Raw genomic sequence first — 12,576 nt, 5'->3', positions numbered from 1 at the left:
AAAGCTGCAAGCAGCGTTGTTCGGGCCCGCGTATTTGGCAGGTGCTAGTCCTAAGTGTCCCAATACTTTTGTCTACTTTTAGTCTGAAGTGTCCCAAGACTTTTGTCTAGTGTACCTACCTTGTCTGCATTGTGTGGGCACGTTGGTGCTTCCTGCTTTTGAGCAGCCATCTTAAAAAAACAGCACCGCAGGAGCATCAGTGCAGCGGGTCTTTGAAGGGTCATAAAATCAAAACCGGAGCAGGTATCACAACTCTTTCACCAACTTTTAATCAGAAGGGTTCAATCTCTCTCCTGTGTTAGTTTGGAGCCGAAACAACAAACGCGCTCAGAGGAGATAATGTTTGAAGAAAGGGGACGGGTTTTTACAAAAATGTTGTGTTGAAGGGGGAATAGCAAACTTCCTGTAGATTTTTGCTGGGGGTTGTCAATTTATGAAATGTAGGTCTAAGTGAGACCTACATTGAGGTTTTTGTTTCATGTCTCTCCGACCTTTCCAGTGGGAGTTACAGGCGGTTTTATCAGTTTTTTCATCCGAGGAGCAGTTTTTTGTGCGTTTTATTCAAAAATTGCTGTAGAGCGCAATTTTTGAATTTGGGGTTAGGTTTTTTTATTAGATCACACTTTTTGCCAGTCCTGATGTGTGTGTTCAGTTGGGTGAGTTTTGAAGCATGTTAAGGGGGTCAAATTACAGCGCAAAGAGGCAAAAGTGACTGTTTTTAGTACTTTTTTGTCTTGAAGGGGGAATTGCCAACTTCCTGTTGATTTTAGCCCGAGGATGTACAATTATGAGAACTAGGTCTAAGTCAGACCTACATAGAGGATTTTGTTTCATGTTTTTCCGACCTTCCTAGTGGGAGTTACAGGCAGTCTAGTTTTTTTTTTTCCTAGGGGGCGCTAGAGCGCAATTTTGATATTCGAGGTTCGGTTTTTTTATTAAGACAATTTTCGCAGGTCCTGATATGTGGGTCAAATATGGTGAGTTTTGAAGCATGTTAAGTGGGTCAAATTAGTGCTGAAAGAGGCGGCGGAAGAAGAAAGAAAGAAAGAAAAAAAGAAAGAATAATAAAACCTTAGAAATTCAATAGGTCCTTATGTCCCATTGCATAAGGACTCCTTTTGCAATGGGCCATTGCGGGCCCTAAAAATAAGCGCATAACAATTTTCGACACACGGACACGACAGAGAAAACAGTTTTCGTTATTATTGTTCAAATAATGTAACGTCTGTCGAGACGCTTTGAGGACATGAATTCCATCCATCACTTTACTGAGCAAAACTCTTTATTGTCGGCCATAAACACATCACCAAAACATTAGTAAAAAAAATTATATCTAGCAAAACTGGTCATTTTCTGCAGTACAACCCAGACCAAAAGCAACTTTGTTATATCAACAGCAGCCGCTCGCTCTTTCTCACGTGCGCCAACACATGCACATATGGCACTTAGCCAGTGATGCGTTTACAGCCACACAAAAAGTCGGACAACTCCAACACCACACATAAAGTGTCATTCCAGGTCGTTACACTATGATTTACCAATCAAATGTGTGCTTATTCTAGTGTCATTTATTAGGAATCTTAATTTATAAATATTAATCATTAAATGCTGTTAGTATATTAAATACATACTAATAAAAAAATTTTTTTTTACAAACAGGAAGTTGCAGGAATGTACACATGATCCCCTGCTTACATCTCATTGTGCAACATGTGAATGTTTTAATGGGAACTAAATGCAATGTCTGAAAGGGGTACAAATTATTTCCAAAGCAGGACCTCCACCCAAACAAACAATACAAGTACCGTATTTTCCGGAGTATAAGTCGCACCTGAGTATAAGTCGCACCTGCTGAAAATGCATAATAAAGAAGGAAAAAAACATATATAAGTCGCACTGGAGCCCGGCCAAACCATGAAAAAAACTGCGACTTTTTGTCCGAAAAATACGGTACACAGTTCATGAAAAACAATATTTTTTGTTAGTGTCATTGTAAGTGGGCCTAAACACTTATTTTATAAAATAACCTCATGGAAATGACTGCTGTCATTTGATTATAATAATAAGAGAATGTTGTCTGTCTATCTGTGTTGGCCCTGCGATGAGGTGGGGACTTGTCCAGGGTGTACACCGCCTTCCACCCGAATGCAGCTGAGATAGGTTCCAGCACCCCCCGCGACCACGAAAGGGACAAGCGGTAGAAAATGGATGGATGGATGGAAATTGAACTTGTTATTTAGTCAGGTTTGGGACAGGTGTGCTGCTGGTGTAGCCACAGTGTGCACGACTGATGTTGCTCACATGGGCTCCACTGAATGCTCAGGGAGTTTTTGCGTTTGCTCACACACATGAAAAATTAGAGGGAACATTGCTGGCATGCATGAATTAGCAAAACTTTCAGAGAGGGGGAACAACACCAAAACGTGAATTATGTGAGAAGTTAAGTTTTGATCACTGTTTGTGCAGAATGAGGACTGTTTCCCACTTTATAAACATCTTGTGTTGTAGCCAACGGGCACAGTAAGAAAACCTCTGGGCACACATTTGCTGCTGTTCATTACTGGGAATGGAGTGGAATAGCCTGGATACAGTGACGTGCAGTCACTAGAGGCAGGTGAGGCAGGGCCTCACCTGCGGGGCCTTCTTTCCATGATGGCGGGGCCTCACCTGCCATCATGGAAAGAAAAAAAATGTAAAAAGAAAAAAAAATAATTAAATTGTTATATGTATCCAGTGATTATACTATAAAGTTATTTTCCATTTAACTTCACCAGTTTTAGATGATTTTTTATTCAAAATCGCTGAATTTTCACATTTGCCGTTCAAATACTGAGAAGAGACGGTGCGGTGAACAGCAGCCAGTTGAGGCATGTCACTCAGTGCCTCAACATGGATTCCGGACTCGGCTAACTGCTGGCCTGCTGTGCAGTGAGACCGTATTGCTATATGAATTATATTATACATTTCCATAGTTTAGTTAGCTGAGGTATATAATGTACAGTGTATTTTGTCAACAACTGTATGTGTGTAACGTATTTCTTGTGCTGAGCGATCATAAAACGGCTGCAAAAGACGCACTGGCTGAGGCTCCAGTAATCCCGCCTCCTGCACCCCCGCCGTAGAATTGTTATATCAACTAAAGCCCACACTTAAACTTTCCACGTGCAAGATTGAATCTATTTAAAAAAGTTATTTCATAAGAAGCCAAAAAGTGCAAAAACAATAATGTTCGTGTTGGAGGAGTTGTGAATGACTGCAGGGCCACAACATTAGGTACACCTGCAGACTGCAGGTGTACCTAATTCACAACTCCTCCAACACGAACATTATTGTTTTTGCAATTTTTGGCTTCTTATTAGATAACTTTTGTAACCTATTTTTATGGGCTTTCCTTTTTGTGATGTTAAGTTCCTGTTATGCGCTGTTATACAGTATATGCCTTGAGCTCTTATTTTGAAGGCGCTAAGAGCGGAAGTGATGACACGTTGCGGAGGTTTTTGAAAGAAGGTAAATAAAGTGGTCCTCGTGTAAACTGGAGCCTCCGTGTTTGTTATATTGTAGTTTCATACAGTATAGACGACATTTATAAACCCTCGGTTACACTTTTTTAAATAGATTCAATCTTGCACGTGGAAAGTTTAAGTGAGGGCTTTAGTTGCGGCGCATGGACTTAATTTATAAGTAAAGGTAAGACCATAATAAGGTTTTTTTTATTAAATGTGCTTTTTTGTGTGCTATAGTTTGTATGTGTAAAGTTAAAGTTAAGTTAAAGTACCAATGATTGTCACACACACACTAGGTGTAATGAAATTTGTCGTCTGCATTTGACCCATCCCCTTGATCACCCCCTGGGAGGTGAGGGGAGCAGTGGGCAGCAGCGGCGCCACGCTCGGGAATCATTTTTGGTGATTTAACCCCCAATTCCAAGCCTTGATGCTGAGTGCCAAGCAGGGAAGAATGCTGGTATGAGCTTTTAAACATAACCTGTTAACTGCTGCCAATCAAATGGTGAATAAGATACTCTTTAGGGTTCATATGTTTGTAAATCTGACTGTGATGAAGTCAGTGCCTCACCGCACGTCACTGCCTGGATAGCAACGACAGAAAGAAACTACTACTTTGTCACAGCGAGTAGGAAAGTTACCTGGCAGTGAACAATGTGTTTGGGGCGAGCGGTGATGTTTCCGGACACGTCACAAACTTCAACACTAAACCTGACAGGCTTTCCATTCTCAATTGCAACAACCTCATCTTCTGGCATCACACGGAGGGAATGTGGTTTGCCTGAAACACAACATTAATTGCTGGACTAATCATTGTACTTCTTAAACTGGGTCATTATTATATGTAAACATAACTTTTTAAGCTGTTATCAAATACAGCGGTATATCAGTTTTGGTACACCCCACCTTTTGAGTGATTCAGTTTTTCCATAAATCGTTGCAGAAAATTGACCCTAGTATTTGTTGTGTACCTCCTCGGTTATCATTCGGCCAAACAAACATTGTGCGTACAGTAACAAATTGAGCTTGTGCTCAAACAAAGGAATCTAATGACTTTTTGTACAATTCAGTCTTCGTCTGACCTTTGAAGGTTGCTGACGAAAACCGAGGTACCGCTGTACTCAAAAATACTTTCATTCATCTTTATCTTAAAGGGGAACTGCACTTTTTTTAAAAATTTTTTTATCTTGCCTATTGTTCACAATCATTACAAGAGACAATGTTTTTTTATTCCTTTCGCCTTCTAACATGTAAAAAATCGTCTCGTTCTAGGTGGCTAGCAATGCAGCTAATGGGAACAATCAATTCTACCTCTGAATCACTTTCAAAATGCATTCAAAAACTGTCAACAATACTTCATTTATGTTCTGTAACCTGTGTAATAACCAAGCTGTATCGACATTGTTATTTCAAGAGCGAACACTGAGGATCTTTTTTTTTTTTAATCGTAGTAACACATCGGCGTGCTTCGCTATTAGCCGTAAAAGCTAACTACGGCAAGAGATAAGCTAGCTTCTACAACAACAGGAAACCCGTTTGAGTCTGTAATGCACAACACTGCGATACGACACCAATCTGTACTGACTGAAAAACACAAACTTACAGTATTACAGTATCTGTAAAGTATTAGCCCACATTTCATGTTTTGTTTGTACACAGCTAGCCAGACAGCGTATGTAGTTGTACTAACACGCATGACGTCATACATGTATCATGATCGATATTAAAGTGACGCACTCGATGGACAGTTGTTTGTCTGGTCCAGCTGGCCGGGGACGTTTTCTGTAGATTTTGGGTGAGCAATCCATTTATGTCGAAATAGCTTGTCTCCAAGCTCCATATTTATAGCGTCAAAATCGCTTTCATCCCCCTCTCCCGGCTTCTGTCTGCTCCAACATCTCATCCCTCTTCGTGCTCTCTTCTACAAACCCCGTTTCCATATAAGTTGGGGAATTGTGTTAGATGTAAATATAAACGGAATACAACGATTTGCAAATCATTTTCAACCCATATTCAGTTGAATATGCTACAAAAACAACATATTTGATGTTCAAACTGATAAACTTTTTTTTTTTTTTTTTTTCAAATAATCATTAACTTTAGAATTTGATGCCAGCAACACGTGACAAAGACGTTGGGAAAGGTGGCAATAAATACTGATAAAGTTGAGGAATGCTCATCAAAAACTTATTTGGAACAGGTGGGTGCCATGATTGGGTATAAAAGTAGATTCCATGAAATGCTCAGTCATTCACAAACAAGGATGGGGCGAGGGTCACCACTTTGTCAACAAATGCGTGAGCAAATTGTTGAACAGTTTAAGAAAAACCTTTCTCCACCGGCTATTGCAAGGAATTTAGGGATTTCACCATCTACGGTCCGTAATATCATCAAAGGGTTCAGAGAATCTGGAGAAATCACTGCACGTAAGCAGCTAAGCCCGTGACCTTCGATCCCTCAGGCTGTACTGCATCAACAAGCGACATCAGTGTGTAAAGGATATCACCACATGGGCTCAGGAACACTTCAGGTCGCTACATCTGTAACTGCAAGTTAAAATTCTCCTATGCAAGGCGAAAACCGTTTATCAACAACACCCAGAAACGCAGTCGGCTTCGCTGGGCCTGAGCTCATCTAAAATGGACTGATACAAAGTGGAAAAGTGTTCTGTGGTCTGACGAGTCCACATTTCAAATTGTTTTTGGAAACTGTGGACGTCGTGTCCTCCGGACTAAAGAGGAAAAGAACCATCCGGATTGTTATAGGCGCAAAGTGGAAAAGCCAGCATCTGTGATGGTATGGGGGTGTATTAGTGCCCAAGACATGGATAACTTACACATCTGTGAAGGCGCCATTAATGCTGAAAGGTACATACAGGTTTTGGAGCAACATATGTTGCCATCCAAGCAACGTTACCATGGACGCCCCTGCTTATTTCAGCAAGACAATGCCAAGCCACGTGTTACATCAACATAGCTTCATAGTAAAAGAGTGCGGGTACGAGACTGGCCTGCCTGTAGTCCAGACCTGTCTCCCATTGAAAATGTGTGGCGCATTATGAAGCCTAAAATACCACAACGGAGACCCCCGGTTTGTTGAACAACTTAAGCTGTACATCAAGCAAGAATGGGAAAGAATTCCACCCGAGAAGCTTAAAAAATGTGTCTCCTCAGTTCCCAAACGTTTACTGAGTGTTGTTAAAAGGAAAGGCCATGTAACATAGTGGTGAACATGCCCTTTCCCAACTACTTTGGCACTTGTTGCAGCCATGAAATTCTAAGTGAATTATTATTTGCAAAAAAAAATAAAGTTTATGAGTTTGAACATCAAATATCTTGTCTTTGTAGTGCATTCAACTGAATATGGGTTGAAAAGGATTTGCAAATCATTGTATTCCGTTTCTATTTACATCTAACACAATTTCCCAACTCATATGGAAACGGGGTTTGTATAAGCAGCAGTATATTTAGCTTCAGAAGTATAAGGTAGTAAATGCTCATTTGTCCAAAAATAGTCCTCTTTGTTGTCTGTTATCAAGTCTGCCATGATTAGAACACACACTTGTGTTTGGTTCCGGGAGTAGGAACACACATGTGGCTAGAAGTCAGAAGTGCGTTGCTATGCAAACAGAAATCAATGCGCAGAAGAAATCAGTCCCAGAAATTATTCAAATGATCAAAATACGGTAAATATTGAACATATAACATATTGTTATTATCGTGTACATTATACATACAGTATATACATAAAACGTTGACGTTTTAAAGTTGTTTTAGAGAGCTTTAAAGGCTACAACGATGACTCCCATTAGTCGCATCTTTCAAGCGTTTATCATCTTTAAAATTGTAATAAAATAAAAATAAAAAAAAGATGCGTTTTTGTCTCTCATAATGATTGTGAATAGGGATGTCCGATAATGGCTTTTTGCCGATATCCGATATTGTCCAACTCTTTAATTACCGATACCGATATCAACCGATATATGCAGTCGTGGAATTAACACATTATTATGCCTAATTTTGACAACCAGGTATGGTGAAGATAAGGTACTTTTAAAAAAATTTAATAAAATAAGATAAATAACATTTTCTTGAATAAAAAAGAAAGTAAAACAATATAAAAACAGTTACATAGAAACTAGTACTTAATGAAAATGAGTCAAATTAACTGTTAAAGGTTAGTACTATTAGTGGACCAGCAGCACGCACAATCATGTGTGCTTACGGACTGTATCCCTTGCAGACTGTATTGATATATATTGATATATAATGTAGGAACCAGAATATTAATAACAGAAAAAAACAACCCTTTTGTATGAATGAGTGTAAATGGGGGAGGATTTTTTTGGGGGGTTGGTGCACTAATTGTAAGTGTATCTTGTGTTTTTTATGTTGAATTAATTTTTAAAAAAACAAAAAAACCGATACCGATAATTAAAAAAACGATACCGATAATTTCCGATATTACATTTTAACGCATTTATCCCTAATTGTGAACAATAGGCAAAATTCCAAAAAAAGTGCAGTTCCCCTTTAAATCTATCAACTATAATTGACAAAAAACAAATGCAGACAGAGTGGGATCTACTTGTTGACATTCCCATTCTACCACTTTTGGAGCAGTGCATTTAAAGTCTAAATGGGAGTAAAAATGCATCAACTACCAGGAAGAAGATGATACTTGAAAGTCTGTGAATCTTCTTCAAGGCCAGGCAGGGTCACTTTCAGTTCAGATGTCTGCAAATTGTTATGACAGGCTGTTAAGTGTGATAGATAAAGATAGTAATAATAATACCGTAGGTATACTTTGTCCAAATGAGAGATCAACCTTATATTGGTGGGGGGTCTGAATTTTTCCGAAGGCTTGAACAGCTCTGATGACGAATGTGGTCCTACTCAAGTCCACTGAGTCGTATCTCAGTTGCAGAGCACTACGAGTAAATGGAGAGACATTACTTTGTGTAATGAATTTTAACAAAAAGGAGAAAAACACCAAACGTCACCTGCAAGCAAGCACAGGTTTGAGATCAGGAGGTGGTTTCGCTGGATTATCATAGGCATCTTTTAGCTGCAGAACAATGTCAAAGGGCTCTCCAACGTAAACTTTGGAGTCTTCACAATCCACAACTTTGAAACTCACAGCTGGCCCCTCTAGGGAGAGCACAAAATCCAACAATAAAGTGTTTTGGAGAATTGCGTATTTACGTTTTTTTTCCTCTTACCTTTGATTGTGAACTTGAGTGTGTAACTTGGAAGAGTGTTTCCTCCAAAGTTGGTGGAGTTATTTTCACCTGATACCGTGTTAAGGCACAGAGTGTACTTCCCCAAATCCGAGAGATTGTCTGAGGAGGATATATACAAATTATTTGTCAAAATTAAGTAACTGAAAAAGATGATACCTACGTATTTCTTTGAACCAGAATCCCCACTGCTGAGAATACTGGCAAACATACGAAGCCAGCACTCGATCTCCTTTCGGATCTGTGTGTAAAATGTAGATGTTACAATACTGTACACCATTCTGCTGATGAACAATCTGCACCATGGACAGAATTCTTAATGATTGATTAAGCGCCTACACGCAATTTTAATCAGACTACTACCAAATTATTTATGAAGTCTCCACAAATAGAAACAGATTAAACCGTGTTCCATTACAGTTGTACCTCGTTTTTCTTGGTAATCCATTTCATAAGGTCAGGCGAAAAACCGACTCATACAAGCAACTTTTCCCATAAAAGTAATGTAAATCCAATTAATTTGTTCCAGAAAGCCAAGAATATTACCACAGAACACATTTTATGGTGAAAAGTAGAGAGGTCCGATATTATCGACCGATAAATGCTTTAAAATGTAATATCAGAAATTATCGGTATCGTTTTTTTAATTATCGGTATCGTTTAAAAAAAAAAAAAAAAAATTTTTTTTTTTATTAAATCAACATAAAAAACACAAGATACACTTACAATTAGTGCACCAACCCAAAAAACCTCCCTCCCCCATTCACACTCATTCACACAAAAGGGTTGTTTCTTTCTGTTATTAATATTCTGGTTCCTACATTATATATCAATATATATCAATACAGTCTGCAAGGGATACAGTCCGTAAGCACACATGATTGTACGTGCTGCTGGTCCACGAATAGTACTAACCTTTAACAGTTAATTTGACTCATTTTCATTAATTACTAGTTTCAATGTCACTGTTTTATATTGTTTTACTTTCTTTTTTATTCAAGAAAATGTTTTTAATTTATTTATCTTATTTTATAAATTTTTTAAAAAAGGACCTTATCTTCACCATACCTGGTTGTCCAAATTAGGCATAATAATGTGCTAATTCCACGACTGTATATATTGGTATCGGTTGATATCGGTATCGGTAATTAAGAGTTGGACAATATCGGAATATCGGATATCGGCAAAAAAGTGAAAAGTACGAGTTTTATCAGCAGCAAACATTGTAAAATACATATACACAGTGGCGGGCCGTGCGTTTCCCACCTAGGCCTTCAGTGATGTCCTACTTAGTCCGTCTTCAATAAATACCTCTCAAAATACCATACTTTAGGTCGCCACGGCTTGAAAAATATATATACAGAAACACACTTGTGCACCTCAATTTGGCACTAGTGTACAAAACAGGCTATTTTTTGGCATATTTAAAAATCAATAAACTCTCATCGGACGTGGTACTGTCAAACCTAAAATAATTGTAAAAAGCATATTGAATAAGATAAAATATTTATACTCAAAATTTGTAAGGCCATTTGCTCGTAGTTGGTTGATTAGAGTGGAAGTGGCAGGCAAACCATTTCATTGCCAAGACAGCTTAACTAGTTTCCGGGGTCGGCCAACCTCGTTTCACAAGATCTACAAACCCTGTTTCCATATGTGTTGGGAAATTGTGTTGGATGTAAATATAAACAGAATACAATGATTAGCAAATCATTTTCAACCCATATTCAGTTGGATATGCTACAAAGACAACATATTTGATGTTCAAACTGATAAAACTTTTTTTTTTTGTGCAAATAATCATTAACTTTAGAATTTGCTGCCAGCAACACGTGACAAAGAAGTTGGGAAAGGTCGCAATAAATACTGATAAAGTTGAGGAATGCTCATCAAACACTTATTTGGAACATCCCACAGGTGAACAGGCAAATTGGGAACAGGTGGGTGCCATGATTGGGTATAAAAGTAGATTCCATGAAATGCTCAGTCATTCACAAACAAGGATGGAGCGAGGGTCACCACTTTGTCAACAAATGTGTGACCAAATTGTTGAACAGTTTAAGAAAAACCTTTCTCAACCAGCTATTGCAAGGAATTTAGGGATTTCACCATCTACGGTCCGTAATATCATCAAAGGGTTCAGAGAATCTGGAGAAATCACTGCACGTAAGCAGCTAAGCCCGTGACCTTCGATCCCTCAGGCTGTACTGCATCAACAAGCGATATCAGTGTGTAAAGGATATCACCACATGGGCTCAGGAACACTTCAGAAACCCACTGTCAGTAACTACAGTTGGTCGCTACATCTGTAAGTGCAAGTTAAAACTCTCCTATGCAAGGCAAAAACTGTTTATCAACAACACCCAAAAACGCCGTCGGCTTCGCTGGGCCTGAGCTCATCTAAGATGGACTGATACAAAGTGGAAAAGTGTTCTGTGGTCTGACGAGTCCACATTTCAAATTGTTTTTGGAAACTGTGGACGTCGTGTCCTCCGTACCAAAGAGGAAAAGAACCATCCGGACTGTTAGAGTCGCAAAGTTGAAAAGCCAGCATCTGTGATGGTATGGGGGTGTATTAGTGCCCAAGACATGGGTAACTTACACATCTGTGAAGGCGCCATTAATGCTGAAAGGTACATACAGGTTTTGGAGCAACATATGTTGCCATCCAAGCAACGTTACCATGGACGCCCCTGTTTATTTCAGCAAGACAATGTCAAGCCACGTGTTACATCAACGTGGCTTCATAGTAAAAGAGTGCGGGTACTAGACTGGCCTGCCTGTAGTCCAGACCTGTCTCCCATTGAAAATGTGTGGCTTATTATGAAGCCTAAAATACCACAACGGAGACCCCCGGACTGTTGAACAACTTAAGCTGTACATCAAGCAAGAATGGGAAAGAATTCCACCTGAGAAGCTTAAAAAATGTGTCTCCTCAGTTCCCAAACGTTTACTGAGTGTTGTTAAAAGGAAACATGCCCTTTCCCAACTACTTTGGCACGTGTTGCAGCCATGAAATTCTAAGTTAATTATTATTTATTTATTTATTTTATTATTTATAGTTTATGAGTTTGAACATCAAATATGTTGTCTTTGTAGTGCATTCAACTGAATATGGGTTGAAAATGATTTGCAAATCATTGTATTCCTTTTATATTTACATCTAACACAATTTCCCAACTCATATGGAAACAGGATTTGTACTTTGTTTTAGCATTAAAGACATGTTCAGTTGTTTTTATCTTTCTTTGTGGGCACATTGTCGATTGTCATGTCATGTTCGGATGTACATTGCGGAGTGAATTATATTTATATAGTGAAGTAAATTTTATTTATATAGCGCTTTTCTCTAGTGACTCAAAGCGCTTTACATTGTGAAACCCAATATCTAAGTTACATTTTTTTTAAACCAGAGTGGGTAATACTGGGAGCAGGTGGGTAAAGTGTCTTGCCCAAGGACACAACGGCAGTGACTAAGTTGGCAGAAGCGGGGATCGAACCTGGAACCCTCAAGTTACTGGCACGGCCACCCAACCTTTGCTCCACAGTAAGTCTTTGCTGTCGTCCAGCATTCTGTTGTTTACTTTGTAGCCAGTTCAGTTTTAGTTTCGTTCTGCATAGCCTTCCCTAAGCTTTAATGCCTTTTCTTAGGGGCACTCACCTTTTGTTTATTTTTGGTTTATGGAAGAGTATTACACGGTTAGTCTGTCGAGCTCTAGACAGCACCGACATTCAACAACAACACATCATTTGCAGACTATAATTACTGGTTTGCAAAAAATATTTTTAACCCAAATAGGTGAAATTAGATTATCTCCCACGGCACACCAGACT

The 12,576-nt window shown here is 38.9% G+C and overlaps 1 protein-coding gene across 2 annotated transcripts in view; it reads right to left on the bottom strand.

Moving 5' to 3' along the window:
* Positions 1-12,576, bottom strand: part of smchd1 (structural maintenance of chromosomes flexible hinge domain containing 1) — a 142,102-nt gene that overhangs the window by 89,172 nt on the left and 40,354 nt on the right. For both annotated transcript variants that reach the window (XR_009815777.1, XM_061965755.2), the window contains exons 18-23: positions 8,906-8,983; positions 8,725-8,844; positions 8,506-8,653; positions 8,331-8,433; positions 8,167-8,239; positions 4,145-4,284 (exon numbers count right to left, since the gene is read on the bottom strand). Coding sequence is in view for 1 of the 2 variants with exons in the window: in XM_061965755.2 (XP_061821739.1) it covers positions 4,145-4,284; positions 8,167-8,239; positions 8,331-8,433; positions 8,506-8,653; positions 8,725-8,844; positions 8,906-8,983 (662 nt within the window). In the remaining variant the exon portion in view is untranslated. The remainder of the gene's footprint in view (positions 1-4,144; positions 4,285-8,166; positions 8,240-8,330; positions 8,434-8,505; positions 8,654-8,724; positions 8,845-8,905; positions 8,984-12,576) is intronic.

The sequence above is a fragment of the Nerophis lumbriciformis genome, linkage group LG07 (genome assembly GCF_033978685.3).
Source record: "Nerophis lumbriciformis linkage group LG07, RoL_Nlum_v2.1, whole genome shotgun sequence".
NCBI lineage: Eukaryota > Metazoa > Chordata > Actinopteri > Syngnathiformes > Syngnathidae > Nerophis > Nerophis lumbriciformis.
This window is presented reverse-complemented; position numbering and strand designations above follow the sequence as displayed.